The sequence below is a fragment of the Mus pahari genome, chromosome 16 (assembly GCF_900095145.1).
Source record: "Mus pahari chromosome 16, PAHARI_EIJ_v1.1, whole genome shotgun sequence".
Lineage (NCBI taxonomy): Eukaryota > Metazoa > Chordata > Mammalia > Rodentia > Muridae > Mus > Mus pahari.
This window is the reverse complement of record NC_034605.1, coordinates 65775240-65793908: the sequence shown is the minus strand read 5'-3', so window position 1 is coordinate 65793908 and position 18669 is coordinate 65775240. Positions and strand designations below refer to the sequence as shown.

At 42.4% G+C, this 18669-nt stretch overlaps 1 protein-coding gene across 1 annotated transcript in view; it reads left to right on the top strand.

The window, feature by feature from the left end:
- Fancc (FA complementation group C) overlaps positions 1-18669 on the top strand; it is an 88469-nt gene that overhangs the window by 34170 nt on the left and 35630 nt on the right. Inside the window, exons 4-6 of the mRNA XM_021215556.2 lie at positions 5056-5169; positions 6387-6451; positions 18525-18669. The exon at positions 18525-18669 is cut by the window's right edge and continues 7 nt beyond it. Of these exons, the coding sequence (XP_021071215.1) occupies positions 5056-5169; positions 6387-6451; positions 18525-18669 (324 nt within the window). The remainder of the gene's footprint in view (positions 1-5055; positions 5170-6386; positions 6452-18524) is intronic.

The window sequence follows — 18669 nt, the reverse complement described above, 5'->3', positions numbered from 1 at the left end:
GTTAATGCTTGTTGATGCTTACCCTGTCCCTTCTGGGTATCCTAAGACTCTAGAAGGCCCCGGGCTACCATGGGCTGTAAAATGACATGTTATCTGTGGGGTAAAGTCCATAGCAGTATGAGGCTCTGGCAAGGTTACCAAATTGAGTCATTCTCTTTGAAGTACATACCAGTGTCATGCTTTTAGTTTTGAGGGTATATTATGATCTGAAAAGAAAGCAAGTTGTGAAAAAACAGAATTTCTCTTGTTCTTTTGTAAAAAGTTAAAAAGGAAGTCTGTAAGAGAAAAGAGTTTTCCGTTCTGCCGAATTTGAATCAAGTGTGAGGATAGCTTGCAGTTACTCCAGGGAAGGTAAGAGATGGTAAGACAACCCCTTCTTTCCCAAGCCTGTGGGTACCAAGTGGACTGGAGTGTGTGTTTAAAACAGCATTGTTGGCCCCCAGATAGAACAGGACCTCATGCGGCTCTGGGAGAGCAGAACAGAGATCTCAGAGAAAGATGGGTTTTGAAAGATAAAGGGTAAGTTTGGCAGCTAGAGACAGGCAGGCAGGAGATGTATGTGGGCTTCCGTGGAAGAAGAAGAAGAAAAAAAACTTGCTAGAGCCAGATGAATAGGTTACAAAGTTAAGTTTGGCCAGATGTGATGCTTAGGAACCTGTGAGGGCAGCAGCCATGGTGCCTGGCCATTATGACTTGTTTGGTGCCAGCTCCATCTCTTGCTCAGGCGTGTTAGCCTTGCTTTACCCAGGCCCACATCATTCATGTACACCTCCTCCTTCCCTAGCTGCCTTGAGGTGGCTCAGATGCTATTGTTCTGAAGTGCTTAGAAAACTGAGTTAGGGTCATCCTTCCTTCTGTTTCCATAGACACTGATGGACCATCTTACCTCTTACAGCACTTAAGTTCCTGTCTCTGCTGCCCATCACAGTCAGTGTGTGTGGGTGGGTGTGGTGTTTCTCATCCTACCAGCTTCTGTGGAATACATACTACTCTCAATGAGTTTGTTGAATGAATGAATAAAAGGTTCTAGTTTTTTGTTTGTTTATTTAAAAACATGAATAAAGAGACATAATCAACAAAGAGTACAGTGGTGGATATTCTAAAAAAATCTTAATGATCAAACAAAGAAACTATTTTAAAAAGCATAAAATAAATGCTTTGTCTTGGTCCAGGAATATCCACCACAACTTGGCTCTACTAGTTCCTAGTCTGAGCTAAGCCCCACCCACAGCCCCTCTGTCTACCTTGGCCATGCTTATTGTGATCCTCCTCAGTTCCCTCAGGAGCACACACGTTGCCCTGACAACAGCAGGGTAGGGAGGAACCAGAATGTCTGAAAACAAGAGGGGAGGTTTGCCCAGTTGAGTTAAGACACCCGCGAGAGCTCGCCTTCCTAGACAAAGCCTTTCCAGTGTTCTTCATGAACCAACATGGGACTTAAAAATCCTTTTGTGGAGAGCCAGCTCAGAGGTTAAGACCATTTGCAGAGGACCCAGGTTTGATTCCCAGCATCCATATGGCAGCACACAGCCTTTTATGTAACTCAAATTCCAAAGGATTTCATACTCTCTTCTGGCCTTCAGGGACACTGTATGCACACTACGCACATACATCCATGCATGCAACCACTCAGGCAACATGTAAAAATAAAACACCTCTTCTCAAAAGTCATTGTATGTGGGCTAGTGAGGGGCATCGGCAGGTGGAGGCTCTTGCTGCCAACCTTGATAATCTTGAGTTTGATCCTGGGACACACGTGACTGCTGGAGAGAAAGGACTCTGGGAAACCGTCCTCTGAGCTCTGCATGAGTGCTGTAGCAGGTGCACATGCAAAGGGTCACACACATTTGAAGTGTTGTAGTCATGTTAGTTTCTATACTCCCACCTCTGAAGGGCTTGCTGATGTGTGCACTGCTTTACTGTCAGCACATGCTTATTTGTCCATATTCTGTTTGCAGACACTGGCTTGTGTTCTTTGTTACTGCCTCATGTTACTGGATCCTCTCGGGTGGCATCAGAGGGCTTCTCAGGTCCGATCAGCTTGCCCCTTCTCTCAGTGCAGCCAACCGGTGCCTTGCTTTTCATGGCTCTGTGTTTAAAGCCCTTGCCACTAGGTGGCACTGTGCTGAGAATCGACAGGTTCTCTGCCACTGGGATACATCCTCAACCCAGCTTAATTAATTTTGCAGTTTAAGTTTTATTTTTTATTTTGTATATTTAAGTGTCTTACTTTAATGTTAACTCTAGGAGTCTCATGCATGCCCAGTACTTCAGAGGTAAGAGACAGCTTTAAATCTCCTGGGATTGGAATTACAGATGGTTGTCAAATACCATGTGGGTTTTGGAAATTGAACCTGGGCCTTCTTGAAGAACATCCAGTGGTCTTAAGTGCTGAGCCTTCTTCCCAGCCCCTGAAATCTACTTTTAAATGAGAGATTTCAGGACTAAAGCTTGCTTAGAGCCTGTCAGCCCAGGGCACGACACAGTGTGTGCTTTTGTGACCGCTGCCTGTTTAACCTGGGGCTGGACCATTGTGCTGCTCCATAGCGGTTCATGGCAGGGAATTGTACACAAAGCAGGCAGATGCTAAACCATGCGGCTTTGTTATGATTAAAATATATAACAGAGAGATGGCTCAGTGGATAAATGCATTTGCCATGCAGATCTGACAACTAGAATTCAGTCCTACATGTAAGCTAGCTCATATGGAGAACTTGCTCCCCACACACAAACTCATACTCAGAACTGGAGGAACGGACTCCCTCCTGGCGCGCGCGCACACGCACACGCACACGCACGCACACGCACACGTGCACACATGCACACACACGCACACTTGCACACACGCACACACACACACATGCACACACTCCTAGTAAAGCTCTGACTAGGAGAACCAGAAGGCTTGCTCTTCTCTTTCAGAGAGGTGGGATCAGGGCTCTTGGCCCAGAGGAGACATTTGGCTTTCAAAGTAGAGTGACTGAGGCCATTAAGGGCCTACACTGAGAATGTTCTGACTTGCATCTAGGGGTTTTGTGGAGATTTGCCAGGTGGGTGAGATCCAGCCTTTGGCAGCATCTAACCTGTGTCTCGGTGTCCTTACCTATAAGGAAGGTTCAGTAAGAATATTGACATGTGTGAGGATTGGAGTGCAGGTCTGTGAAGCAGGTGCAGCAGTTCCTGAATACAAACTGCTTTCTGTATTGGTGTTAGAGGACAGGGTCTCCAGTGCTGCCCTCCCTTCCTCCCTCCTAGCTTTTTCATACTAAACTCAGAGCTGCTGATGTCCAAACCAAGCCTGTTTGACCTCTCCAGCCTCCATATGCCTTTGATACTGGCTAGGTCTCCTCTGCCTACAGTACCTCAATGGCACCCATGTGGGGTCCAGCCTCAGTGTTCCTTGCTTACTCGCTGAGGCCCTCACATGCTTCTGTGTGGTATGAAGCTTATTTACTTTATGTTCTTAGCACAAGTTTGAACAGAAGGAAAACCAGCAGTAACATACAAGTGGCTCCAAGTAGTCAGCGCTCCTTTTAGTAAGGAGCCTTTGCAGTACAAGCTCCAAAAGCCGACTCTACCATGGGTGCTTCTGGCGTCTCTCCTTCAGCATGTTCACTTCTGTCAATAATGAGGGCTGTGTCTCTGGGTTCTAATGTCTCCAAATCTCACAGTTGATAAAGTTTGTCATGTGCCCTTGATTATTTTTGAATATGTCAACTATTTCATGATGAAGTAGAATCAAGTACACTGATAGATACCACAAAGACACAGACACCCAGTGTGTGTGCTGTGGGGTCTGTGCCCACCATGGAGCTTGACCCAGGACTGAGTGCCTTGTCTCCTGTCCTGCTCTCAGCTGTCATGGATACCCATCTTTATACATTCGTATATGCTGCTTTTCTCTTCTCATCCCTGTTGTCAGATGTTGTTTGCAGCACGACAGTAAAATGAGACTTTTTAGTGTAATCCCTAGTGTCCAATTGGGATTTGTTTTCTTCAGTGTCGCCGGGTAGATCAAAAGTATTTGATAGAGATTTAACAGGAAGGCCTGGGTCTCTGTTTGTTCGTTAAGATATCATGTTCAGGTAGCAAAGACCTGGGAGTCTCAGCATGGGGGGGAGCTGTGCTTCACTCTCTGAGGAACTCTGTGCCTCTGAGAACTCCTAAGAGCTTCAAGACCTTGCCTGCCAAAGCCTTCACTCACTGGGTTGATGCTGAGGGCAGCAGGGTTAAAGCTTACTCATGAGGACTACTGTTTAGTGTGTGGTTTTAGGCACTTAAGGCTTCCTTAGGAATACCCCTTTTACTAAACTTTTATGTTCTTCATGCTTGCCATCTGGGAGCTCATATGGCAATTTTCTGCATGTAACCTTCAGCCATTCCTTGACATTCTTTCTCATTTGTGCTTACATCATTTTCTGAAAAGGACAAAATTCTATTTTTACTTAAAAAGTAGCTTCCCCCTTTAACCTTGCCTATCATGTTTTGATTTTTAGTTAGCAGATGTTTTCTTCAGCTAGACACTTGAAAGCACTTATATTTTCTTATCGTCTAATTATTTACATTGACTTCTTTGTACTAAACTCATGTATTCAGTGAACAGTATGAGATAATAACTTTAGTTTTTTTAGCAGTCAATTTCTAGGAGCCATTTCTATGTAACCCTCCTTTCCTTTTCGGTAAGGTGGTGGTCTTTTTCAGGTTTAAATTCTTGCATCTAGTCTGTGATAAAGGACATTTGCTGAGGCTGTAAGTGTAGTGGCAAGTGTGAAGCTCTGGTGTGTGTAACTGCATGGTCTGCACAGTTTAGAGATGGTGCTGACCGGGCTCTTCTGTGGTCAGTGTGGTTTGCCTCTCATTAGTCTTGTTCCACAATAACTTTGGTCTAAATTTTCTCTTAATGCACTCATTTTAGTGCTGGCATTTCTGCTTGATGTCTTGAGTTGAAGATAAGTAACTGGTTTTACAGGAACCCGGCACTCACAGGAGACACAGGTTCCAGGCTTTGTCCATTTGTTTGGGAGAAGTTGACTTTTCTCTTTGTTTGTTTTCTAGGGTTTGTTATCTCATGTACTTTCCACATTCAGATTCGACATGAAAGAAGTTTGTCTTTTTACCAAAAGTCTTGGATATGAGTCTATTGATTACTATCCTAGTTTGCTTAAAAATGTGAGTATCTAACTTCATTACTATTGGATTTCTCACTGATTATGTGAAGGGCAAATGGGATGTCCCCTCCTTCAGTTGAACTTTTGTTTGTTTTTTACCTGGGGTAGACTTGCCACTGACTGACCAAGCACCAGGAAGATGTGGAGGTTTGCTATTGCTTAGTTCTGTAACGCTGAATTCTGTACCTGAAGGTCTAGGCCCCAAGTGAATTTTCAAAGTTACCAGCTTTTTTTTTGTTGAAACCTTGTTTTTGGTTACATAAAACTGGCTACTACCAGTTACTGGAGGGATTAGAGGTGGGTGGATTTTGAATTACCTGGTTGGGAGTGGAGAAGAGAGGAAGGGAGGAAGAATGAGGAAGAGAGGAGGAGGAGGAAGTGCCATGAGAGGGGATCTACCAGGAGCACATGGCCAGGAGAAACAGCAAATATTTGGAGAACACCTCTGGGGTGGTAGCCAGGCCAGCAGTTAGAAAAGTAGATTAGGGGTGACCCCTAGTAATTTTCAAAGCCAAGTAAAATAACCATAGTCTGAATTTCATTTGTAAGCTGGTCAGGGGATAAGTTTAAATTGGTTGTACTGTAAGGTGTGAGGTACCCTCAGACTCTCACAATGTCCCTCTTACTCAGATTTCTGAGAAGAGCATCTCTTAACCAATATAAACACAGCCTGGACTTCAGAACAGATCTAATATCTAAAATAGCCCCACTGAAGGGATTCAAGATGGTCCAGTGGGTACCTGTGCTTGCCGAGTGTGATCCCACAGAAAGGTGAAAGAAAGAACCAGCTCCACAGAGCTGTTCTCTGGCTTCCATCTGGGCATGTGACATATGCACCCACACACATTATACTCTTTCAAAAATGAGATCTTGGGTGGTTATCAGCCATTTTGATGTTTTGGAAGACATATACATGAAAAGCATTTTTTTAAAGGAGCCTAAAAAGGAAGAAAATAAGTAAGCTCAATATGTTTTAATTTTCTGTGGCATTGATGTAATTCTAGGACATTGATGACCTTTGTACCCATTGCTTCAGCAAAATCCAAGACATTTGGTGTAGAAACCCACATGGCAGCCAGTGTTATGTGACACTGCCTTCCTTTCTGAGAGTTGGGGAGGAAATGGTAAGGGACGTGTCCCTCATAGCAAGAGGAATGGAGATGAGGTAATCAAGCATGTGGCAGTATGAGCTGACCTGCAGTTGATTTTGTTTTACAGATGGTTTTGTCATTAGTGTCTGAACTCAGAGAGAGTCATCTTAATGGATTGAACACTCAAAGTCGGTAGGTGTTAAACCAAATATGCCTCTGCTCAAATTTCAAAAGGTGTTGTTTGGTTATGAGAGAAAGGTTCGCTCTCTCACTGCAAATGCATGTTCACAGTATAGTTAGAGTCTGTCTGAAGATAGTATTTTAGTGGGAAGCTCTTTTAAATATTATTGTTTAAAGTCACTCTTCTCTTAGCAGTCACAGGGAAGTTAAGTATGAATGTCTTTGGGTACATACTAGGAAAAAGCCCTTGCATGTACAGTAAGGAACACAAAGGAAAAAGAGCCTTAGGCTCACCCTGAGGCTCACTGCAAGAGGAGAATGTGTGGACTCTGTAGTCTTATTCTCATCTCTTTACCCTGCCCCTTCCTTATGTTATATACCTTGCACACAATTGGAGTGTTTACAAGGCAAGAGATAGTTTGATGTGCATACATGACCAACTTTAAGAAACTCAGTGTTCTAGAATCTAGACTAAACAATTGAGATAGATTCGGAGAAATTAAAAAGTAATTAATCACATCACAGATGTTTCTTTACTCTGTGAGCAGAGTTGGAACTGTTTTCATTGGTGAGCACTACATTTTTAACAAATCATTAACCAAAAGAATCTAGGCACTGAAGAGACTGTTCAAAAAAAAAAAAAAAAAATGAAGCTATTGCCAGCTAAAGTGCAGTCAAAACCGGTGTTTGTCTTTAGACTTTATGAGTGCAGGGCTAGTAAATGTTACGGCTCACTGTCAAAGATCCTGACAACACTGAATTTGGCCCTCCCTCCCCCCAAGATATGACACCAAAAGTGTAGGCAACAAAGAAAAATAGATTGAAGGGCCAGAGAGGTGGCTCAGTGGGTAAAACACTTGCTGTGTAAGCCTGGTGACCTGAGTTCAACTGTGGAACCCTGAAGACGGAAAGAGAGGAGGAAGAGTCCCACAGGATTCAGTCCCACAGGATTCAGTCCCACAGGATCCAGTCCCACAGGATCCAGTCCCACAGGATTCAGTCCCACAGGATCCAGTCCCACAGGATTCAGTCCCACAGGATTCAGTCCCACAGGATTCAGTCCCACAGGATTGTCCTTTGGTCTCAGACATGCGCTGCAGCAGTGCACCCTCCCTGACAGCGTGCATCAACAACAACACTAATAATAATAGTCATAAAAATAATTTTAATGATAAAATTGAACTTTATTGAAATTCGTTAGATTTAATTAAAATTTGGGCGCTTGGTAGCTCAGTGGTAGAACATTTGACTGGCACACTTAAGGTCCTTGGATTGAACCCTTGAAACTACAGAATACAATCTTTGTGAATCAAAGGATACTACCAAGAAAGCAAATTTACAATGTAGACAAAACCTATAGAATGAAATAAAACTTTTATAAGTAATATCTCTGAGATAGCACATGCCTTATAATTCTTGTAATTGGTAGTCTGGGGCATAAGAATCATGAGTTTGAAGTGAGCTTGGACTCTTTTGGGGTATGTTGAGATAGAGTCTCATGTAGACCAAGTTGGCCTCAAAATCGCAGAGATCTGCCTGCCTCTGCCTTCCAAGTGCTGAGACTTAAGGCATGCACCACCGTACCCAGCCCCCAGGTTGGACTTCTTAACAAGTTTGAAGCCAGTCTGGGATACACAGTGAGACTGTCAAAAACCAACCAGCCAACCAAACAAATATACAGATTTCTCCCATAGGAATTTGTGTCTAAGATGACTAGACATACGAAAACAGCAGCAACAAATACCCATAACTGGACAGCTGCTAGAGACATATTGTAGTGGCAGAGGGCTAGCTTCTAACATCCTGTATGTGCCAGGCCCTGGGTTCAAACAAAGGGAAAACAAAAACACGCAAAAGACTTAGCTTGAATAGGCATTCTATCAGAGAAATATACACCTGGTAAAATAGGGCATGGCACACAATTTTAATCCCAGAATTTGGGAAATGAGGACAAGAGGCTCATCCTCTATACAGAACAAGTTGGGGACCCTATCTCTAAAATCAAAACAGAAGCAAACAGAATACCTGGCCACTGATGAACCACAATGAAGTACCATTTAATGCTTGCCATGATTATTATAGAAACATAGGAAACCCCAAGTGTTAATGAGGAGAAACTGGAGCTCTGGGCACTGCTGGTGATAGTATAAAATGGAGTGGCCACAGTGGAAAACAGATTTTTCTAGGAGAATTAAACTGAATTTCTGTGTGACACAGAAAAATCACTGCAAGGTATATTTCTCCTCTCTTTTCTTTCACTGATCTCTGCCCTGCCTTCAGTCCCAATGAATCGGCCTATTCTAGGATTTAATATACATGGAGTAAAAACATATTTGCTTCTGTGTTGGACTGGTTTTACTAAGCAGTGATTAAAAACACTGATCAAAAAGAGGGGCCAGGCGGTGGTGGCACACGCCTTTAATCCCAGCACTTGGGAGACAGAGGCAGGTGGATTTCTGAGTTCGAGGCCAGCCTGGTCTACAGGGTGAGTTCCAGGACAGCCAGGGCTACACAGAGAAACCCTGTCTCAAAAAAAAAAAAAAAAAAAAAAAAGAGGGAAAAAGGGCTCCTTGGACTTCTCGTTCACAATCTATTGCTGAGGACAGAGTCAAGGTAGAAGCTTAAGCACAAAGTTGGAAGAGAAACTTTGAAGGAACACTGCTCTGCATGGCTGTGTTATATAGCTACCTGCATAGGGATGGTGCCACCCACAGTAGGATGGGCCCCCTCACATCAATTAGCATCCAAGACATCTCCCACAGACATCCCCACAGGCCAGTCTGATGTGGGTAATCTTTGAGACTTCCTTGTCAGGTGACTTTAAATTGTGTCAAGTTGATGGTTAAAGGTAAGTAGGAAATTATCCTAAAAAATTAAAAAAAAATAAAACTATACACCAATTTTGTTAATTGACCACAGCTAAAAAAAACAAGATGTGTTTATATTTTATTGGGCATTTTCCAATATAAAAAGAAACAAGTTTTATGTATGCACAAGTATAGAAAGACTATACAAACATGCTTAGTAAAACCAGTCCAACACAGAAGCAAATATGTTTTTATTCCATGTATATGAAGTCCTAGAATAGGCCGATTCATTGGGACTGAAGGCAGGGCAGAGATCAGCAGCAGGAGGGAGGAGAGAAAGAGAAGTTATGTCTAATGTATTTAGTTTGATGAGAGCAGTAGAAACTTTTGGATAAATAATAATGGTGAGAAGACAGCATGTGAACGTATTTAGTGTTAGTCACTACCAATATATGGTTAAATGATAACTTAGGTTTTACTGCAATGGGAAAACTAAAGAAAAAAACCGTGTGCCACTGCATACTCAAGTAAGTAAAGTTTTACAACACTCCCTTTAATGTCTGTTAAAGGTTTGGATTCCATACATTGACCATGAGTGTGTAAACTAATGGAACCACATTGGTAAACAGTGTAGTAGCTTATTACTGAGTGTGGTGTACCCTGCAAAATGACTCAGTAGGATAAGTGCATTTGCCCTAAGCTTGATAACCTGAGTCTATCTCTAGTACCAGGAAATGCCAGGGCTATATGCAAATCATTGCAAAAGAGACGAGTGAATGGACAGTGAACATGAAAGGAATGGCAAGAGCATGCATGACTTCAGAAGATGTCACAGTAGAGAGCCCCAAATGTTTTTCCCCTACTGGGTAGCAAGGACACAAAGAACAAAGCCAAACAGTAGCAGAGATTCTGCAGTACTGGGTACAGACACCAGAGGGAGCAAAGATCACTGGCTCTTGTAACTAGAACAGAAGACATTCATTCCTGTGAGGCTTCCCTTGCATAAAGTGAGCAAGACTGGAACTCAATGTCATCTGTGGCAGTGAGACAGTAAGAGCAAACTGTATGCTTTCTACAGCAGTCTCACTTCATATTTTGGTTTACACTTATTTTTACAGTTACTTTTAGCTATTTTAATCGGGTTTATTTTTCTTTAAAAATTTGAGTATATTTATTGAGTATATTTTCCTGTTCATATACTTTAGGACCATTTAGATAGTGACCCAGAGATTATTTATTTCTCATTATTTTTAAACTTTATTTTGACAAGTCTCATGTATGAGGCTGGCCTCAAACTCACTGTGTAGCCAGGATAACCTTGAATTTGTCTCTGCTCTGCAGCGCTGGGATGACAGGTGTGCACCACCACACCCAGTGGATGTGGTGCTGGAGGTCTAAGTAAGCATGCCACCATCTAAGCTGGGGTCTCAGTAGATACAAGGACATAGGAAGACTGAAGATGAAACAATGTTGCGGAAGACTGTGAGAGTAGCACGCATGCACACACACACACACACCACATAGCCAGAAAAAAAAAGCCATATAAATACACCATGCAACTATTGTAAGAGGTAAAGGATGTTACAGAAGGATAAAAGTGTCTCTTCTCTAGAGATTTAAGCTGTAAACATTTGAACTTAGCAACAGAGTGCACAGATTCAAAGTACGCATAGAAAGATTGGTGGAAAAAACAGAAAATAAGGAGAAAGGGATCTGACATTTCACTTTGAATAATGCTTTTATTTATTTATTTATTTATTTATTTATTTATTTATTTATAATAAAGAATGGTAAGTAGAAAGGACCTAGGGTGGTGCTAACAACCAATAAATATATGTGGAGCACCCCATGAAGTAATAACAATAGAACACACATTTTTCTCTTAGAGTATTCTCCAGGATAGGCCATATTTTAGATTGCAAAACACATCTTAATAAATTGAAGAAGACTTAAGTCATATCAGCTGTCCATTTTGATCACAGTGAAGTAAAACTGGAAATCCACACAAAAGGAAAACAGGAAACTTAACCAATGTGTAAATTAATACATTTTAGAACAGCCAGTGCTCAAAGAAATGATACATTTAGAAAAATATCTTCAGAGAAATGACAGTGAACATGCCACATGCCAGCACTTGCAGGTTGTGGCAAAAGTTAGGATATTCATTTAAAAAACCTGAGTTAGAAAGAGGCAGCAGATTAGAATAGCCATCAACAATCGAGAACAACAACAACAACAACAAATCAAAACCAAGAGGTGTCAGGAGTTAGTCTTGGTCTGAGATATCACTTGACTGCTGTATGCCAGCAACTAGGACAGTCTAGGATGGGAGGCTGTTCTAGAAATACGCAAGTCTTTAAGAAGTCACAATGTGAGCAGATTAAGTCAGATGTTCAAAACCTCCCAACAAAAACCAAAAGATCAAAAGGCTTCACTGGAAGAGTTAAAAATTCTTTTAAACTCTGCCAACCTAGAGGGGGACACTTTCAAATCAGTGTATAAGGTTAGCCATCTACAGACAACACAGTCATACACAACTATGCAAAGAAAACAGGGTTAGTTGATATCTTTGGCAGATATATGTGAGTAGTAGATGTATACAGAGCTTAGTACCACCAATTACCAGGGAAATGCAAACCAGAACTGCATAGCAGTTTATAGAAATAAAGAAAGGTGTAAGGAGGCTGGATGTAGTATCGTATAACTTTAACTTCAGCACTCAAGAGATAGAGGCAGGCAGATCTTTGAGTTCTGAAACTAGTCTGGTCTACATAGTGAGCTCTAGGCTAGCTAAAGCTACATAGTAAGATTTTGTCTCCAAAAAATTTTTTAAATAAATTTTTAAAAAAAGAAAAAAGAAAAGAAAAATTTTAAGGCAGGGAGGCTTTAGTTAGGAGACAATATGTTGTGTTGATGATGATGTGGAGAAATGACATCATGCACTGCTGGTGAGCATGCAGCATGGTATCGCTACTGTAGACAAGCCATAGTGGTTCATTCACAAAGAAAAGTAGATCTGGTGTGATGCTGCATGCTTGTGATCTCAGCACTTGGGAGGGGGGAGTTCAAGGGTCCAGAGTCCAAGGCCAGCTGTGGCTACATGAGGCTTGGTCTTAAAAGAGCAAGTAAAATGGAGTTTCCACGTGACCAGTTCCACTTCTGCTTATATATTCAAAAGAATTGAAAAGATACTTTGCAAACCTATGTTGGTTGTATTTTACATACTAGCCAAGGGATAGAAGTAACCTCTGTGCATCTTGTTAGATGAAAGCATGGCATAGACACAACTAAATTTTTATCATCCTTTAAAAAAAAAAAAAGAAAGAAAGAAAGAAAAAAGGAAAGCTGTGTTGAGTGCTCTGCCATGGTCAACCTGAAGGACACTACACAGTGAAATGAGCCAACCACTGAGGACAAATGCTGCCTTCCACTCACCTGTAATATCCAGAGTAGCCAGTCTCTCAGGAGGTGGAATGCTGTTTACCATGGGCTGGCAGGAAGGGAGGCAGGAGTTCTTGGTTGATACAGAGTTTTAATTTTGTAAGAGGTGGGAGTTGAGGAGATCTTTTGATAAGATGATGGTTTGAAAGGTTGATAAAGCGAGAGTTTTACTATCACCTGAGGATACTCCTTTAAGTGTTGGTGATTCCAGGAAGATATAGGTTATTTCCAAGGAAGGTTAGAAGAGGTCCATGATAAATAATCTTAATAATTTTAAAGTCACTGGGCAGTGGTGGAGCACACCTCTAATCCCAGTACTCAGGAGACAGAAGCAGACAGATCTCTGAGTTCAAAGACTGGTCTACAGAGTGAGTTCTGGGACAACCAGGGCTACACAGGGAGACCCTGTCACTCACACACACACACACACACACACACACACACACACAAACAAACAAACAACAACAGAATTTAAAAGTCTCCTATAAAATTAGGTAGAGCTTGGACTTATCAAAATACAAGCAAGCAATAGATATCCCTCTGAAGATGTTCATGGCATTTGTGGATCCAGCCTGAGGCTCATCAGGTACCTGGGGATACAAGTTCAAGAGGGAGTTATGTAGCTTTCCAGACAGCATTACAGTAAGTGTTAGGCTTTGACTCGTTGCCAGAGCTGTATTCCAAATGACTTCTGTGTAAGAACTGAACTGCAAAAGGCTTGATGCTAAGCACACATTGCTAGAACCATCCCTCCTATATGGTTGTCTCTAGCCTCCCAGCTTTCCACAGCAAGCCACAGGACATACCGTGAGATGAATTCTTGGAAGGTTCACAGCCTCACCTTGTATCTGTGATAGCAAAGACCTGGATAAAGAATATAAATATCTGTAATTGAATTGTTGATTTTTTTATTGGTCACATGACTGTATCAGCTTCTCTAAAGAAAGCTAAATTTTGACCATCTCTGCTTCTGAACTCAGGGTATCAGTCTACATTTTATAAAGATTTTGAAACTGTGAGATGAACTTTAAATAGTCTAGCAACAAAAAGTTAACATTGAGTGGAGTTGCTTAGTGTAACCAAAGAGAACAGATTAGCTTTTTCATTTGGAATGGTGTTTGGGGTCTTTTGGCTACTTGAACTTTTGAAGTTATACTAATGAAAGGAATAACAACAGGTATGTTTTCATAAGTAGGTACAATTTTGTTGATTCAGGTATGAACCTGAAAGTTTGTAGCCCACTCCTGCCGTTTCTAGTTCCAAGGTTCTGATTTGTATATCTGAAAACTTGGCAGAGAACTTTAGATATGTAAGATAGTGTTGCACTTTCATTGTTGTTACTATTGGCAGCACGGCTAGGATGCTCCCCTCCCCTGGCCCCCAATCAGGTTTGGCAACTGGCTTTGAAGTGCTGCCCTGGTGCCATTTTGCCTTAGGACAGACGATGCTGGGCTGAAGTTAAAGTTCATATAGCAGCTGCACCTTAAGACTCCTAGTTTGGGACTGAGGAAATGGCTTTGTTAGTGAAGCACTTGCTGTGCAAACAGGGGGACCCTAGTTTGATCCCCTGTATCTGTGTAAATAACCTGAGCAAAGTGGAATATATTTGTAATCCTAGTCCTGGAGAGATGGAGTCAGAGGGTTCCCTGAGGCTCATTGTCCATCCGGCCCAATCTAATCAGTGAGTCCCAGTGAGAGGCCTGCTCTCAAAAACAAGGCCCCTGCCCACGCTCCACACATGAATTTTGACTTTTGTCCAAGGTTTTAAGGGGCTAAGTTATTTTTCATTTTTAATGGATAGAGAACGGGATTTCATGATTTTGGCTATTAAAAACGAGGCTTTAAAAGCTCATAAAAAGATTCAAAGAGCACGTGAGGCATCAAGTTACTTTTTAAAGTCAATTTTCTGATAAGACTACATGAACTCCATAGGAGGGTTGAATTTCTTTTGAAAACTATGTACTCGCTCAACACACTTTGAAAAATTACCAGGGAAAATTGTATCTTATTCAATTATAAAATTCTTTGAGGAAGAAAAATAGGAAAAGAAAGACTGTACTAAACAGGATTCAGTGGAGCAAATGAGGAAGGCTTGAGATGTGTCAGGGTCCCTGAGCTGTCAGGCTAGCATGAGTGGGCAGCATTTTGTGGTTTCAGTTAGGAATTATCCCCATGCTGCCCAGCACAGCTTGCTGCTGCTAGGAATAACTACTAACCACAACAATTTCACCTACTCAGTGTCATCATGATGTCCTTTAGTAAACTTTGCTCTGTGCTGAGGAGTTTGTCTATATGGTTTTTGAAAAACAAGCATCTGACACAGATGATGCAGCCTGGTGCAAAGTGACACTGTCTCAGCTGATAGCATGCAGTAGGCTCTCCTGATAGTGGCCAGGAGAGTTGCCTGTGGCTGATAGCACGCAGTAGGCTCTCCTGATAGTGGCCAGGAGAGTTGCNGCAGTAGGCTCTCCTGATAGTGGCCAGGAGAGTTGCCTGTGGCTGATAGCACGCAGTAGGCTCTCCTGATAGTGGCCAGGAGAGTTGCGTGTGGCTGATAGCACGCAGTAGGCTCTCCTGATAGTGGCCAGGAGAGTTGCCTGTGGCTGATAGCACGCAGTAGGCTCTCCTCATAGTGGCCAGGAGAGTTGCCTGTGGCTGATAGCACGCAGTAGACTCTCCTGATAGTGGCCAGGAGAGTTGCATGCAGTAGGCTCTCCTCATAGTGGCCAGGAGAGTTGCCTGTGGCTGATAGCATGCAGTAGGCTCTCCTGATAGTGGCCAGGAGAGTTGCCTGTGGACTGGCTGCCAGTGGTGTGTCTTATCTCTAGTAAGTACCAAAACCTGCATTTCCCTCTCTGGGAATTTGACTCGAGAGGCAGGAGCAGGTTATTTAATTAGAGAATCAGTTGAATTTGACTCACAGAACAAACCATTCAGTTGACTGTTAATCTTGGGCTGAAGACACCAGCTCGGAGAAACACGTATAGGCTTATAGTTCACTCTGTGGGTGTATCTGTGTTCCAGCCTCTCTGTTGACTTCTAAGAAATATGGATGAGCCATAATGGTCACATTTTCCATGTCCTGTTACCTCTTGGCATGACACCAGAGTATTGAATGTTGCTGTAAAATCAAAGAAGAGTTTCTCATGGCTCAGTTTTATCCAGTCCTTTCTACTGCAGATTTCAGAACTATTTGAGTTAGTAAATACTGTGCCTCAGCTTCTGGGTTTGATGTGGATGCTCAGAGACAGGTTAGGTTCTTCAGTCAACCAAACCTGAGGGGGAATCTGCTCGGTGATTCGGACAATAAATGAAAACCAGAAATGTTTCCAAAGAGATCATGCTCTGAGTACCACGTACAAGTTGTTCCAGAAGAGGAACAGCTGAGGACTGAGAATGAACACTATTCCATGAGCTGTCTTTGCTGGCCTCAAACAACCTGAAACAAGAAATATGTCTTCTGTTACTGCAAATACTATTTCTGCATGTTTAGTATTTTAATAACATTGAATTTTAGTTTTTAAAAATTCAATTATACAATATTTGATATCTGTGTGCTCATTGCCCAAGTTCTCCATTGTGTATGTTATGTTATTATTTGCTTTGGTCTTTTAAAGAAATAGTTTTGGTCTCGGTTTGAAAGCATCTCTTTCTCACTACACTGCTTCCTCTCCAGAGGGGCTAGCCCTAGAGAAGTTGCTGTCGGCCCTTGAGGTTCTACTTTCAATGTGCTTGCTTCATGTGTATGTATCACCTTGAGTGCTTTAGAATTAACATAAGTAATAACATGGGTATAGATATTTTTTGCTTTCTTTGTTTATAATTATATTTTTAAACTTTATGTAGCTAGATACTGTATGTCTGCCTCATTTCATTTTTCCTGCCATTTAACATTCCATTCTGTAACTAAACCACAAGTTATCTGTTATTTATTGATTTCTGTACAAATACACAGCAAGTTGTATTCCACCCTTTTGAAACACTTGTTGAAGTCCCCTTAATCTGTTAGGAGACTGTGCCTGTTGATTTGTATTTCCTGTTCTCTTACTGATCCTCTGTATGTCTTAAATGAAGCAGAGTTCAGTGTGAAAACCTGTAGACCAGAAAGTGAGGCTAGGAGTGCCTTGCATTTCCCACAAACCTTGCAGGTGGGCTCACTGGAGTGCTCTCTGCTAAAGGATGTATCCTGCAGTCTCCAGCCTAGTGCTGTAGTCACTGGCCCTGCAGAGCTGGTAAGCTTCAGAGATATGGCTAGGGTCCCAGTCTCCAGTTTTGCTACACCTTAACTCATTGAGACTGTTATACAGGACAGTTTTTGGTAGGCAGTGGCCAGAGACCTGCCACAAAGCAGCATTTGAGGCTTGTGGGACTCAAGGGAACTAGCAATATTTCACAGGCAGGTTGGACTTAGAAGGCAGAGAAGAAGACTTGGGGTCGGAGTAGCAGCGGAGTAACAATCTGAGAGAGGTTAAGAAGGAAATCTGATTCAACAGGACTTAGTTAGCAGATGTTGGTTCAAACTTCCAGAGTCCAGTACTAGCAGTTTATTTTTTAGGCATTTAAGTACAGTACAATTTGGGGGAAAGTTTCCTGGTAACAATTATCTCAATCCCATGTACACAATAAAACTTAAAGCAGTCTAAGGGCCTATGGGGGGATCAGGTGTGGTCTAGGTCATACAGATAAAGTAGAGGTCACCAAACTGCAAAGTGTATGTGACTTCTCCCCTAAGGATGTATTTGTTCTCTGACTGAGAAATGATGCTCAGGATAGTGCTGTGGTAGAAATTATTTAAATGCCAGCCTGAGGTTTCTATCCCACCTTCAACCCTTTAGTTCCAGGATGAAAGACACACACAACCTTTATATTTACAATAAACCTTAAACAGTACAAAAGCTGGGCATCTGCTTGCCCCCTATGCTGTTAAAAAAAATCTACTTTCCTATCGATAACCTTGAGTTATTATTTACTATGTTTCATCTGGGCTGCTCTTAACTTCAAATGGCCAGTCCTCAGGGACAGTTCTAGTGACTCCTAACCCTGGCTTCTCTTTCCTTCCCTTGCATTCTCTTCTGCTCAGCTATTGGCTGTCAGTATCTTTATTTACCAATCTGAAATAACTTGGGGGCAGGGTCACTCAGTGCCTTACCTTCACAATGTCTGGTTTCTGGGGCAACCAGCCTTGGGGCCCAATATTAGCATTAGAATATAAGCAGCCTTAGGCCAACCCACTACGTAAGGGTCTAGGAAGGAAGATTCTGAGGGATTCTCTTGAGGCCTGTCTGGGTGGAAAGCAGGCATTCATCCCTTCCATTGAAGAAACAAGCCTGCATATTTGACACTCCCGGTTTTCCTTGTGCCCTCTATAAGAGAGCACTGAGGGAGGATTTTTGTAAAGCTGTGAGCAGTAATGTGAAGTTGAGAGGGCTGCTAAACTGTTCCCCTGTTGATAAGTAGTAGGGCGAGGAGGAAGCCAGTGGTCAGGATACTGCTCATGTTTAGCTAGAGGTGGTGGTGGTCTGAGCCAGGAGGGTAGTGGTGGAGGTGCTAAGCTGCTGGGGAGTTGACAGCACTGACTGCTGGATCAGGCCAGAGCCAGTGTCTGCATGGGGGTTCTGTGGAAGGACATGGGGAGTTGTTTGGGCCTTGTGAGTCAGATGTGTTTGCATATAGCTATACAAATAAAGTCCTCCTGTGAGTGTAGCCGATGTGGGAATAGAAGTGATTATAGAAGACCTGGACCATCATGCTAGAGAAGGTCTTCAGCAGGAAGACTGTGTTCGGTTACGTAACGGCTTTCAGAACTGGACCATCACTTCTTACCTTTTCTCCAATAGGATGGCTCCTGAGCGCATGATGTCCCTGTCACAAGTTTGTGTCCCTCTTGTTACTCTGCCTGATATGGATCCCCTGGTAGAGGCTCTACTCACCTACCATGGACATGAGCCCCAGGAAGTCCTCGCTCCTGAGTTCTTCGAAGCT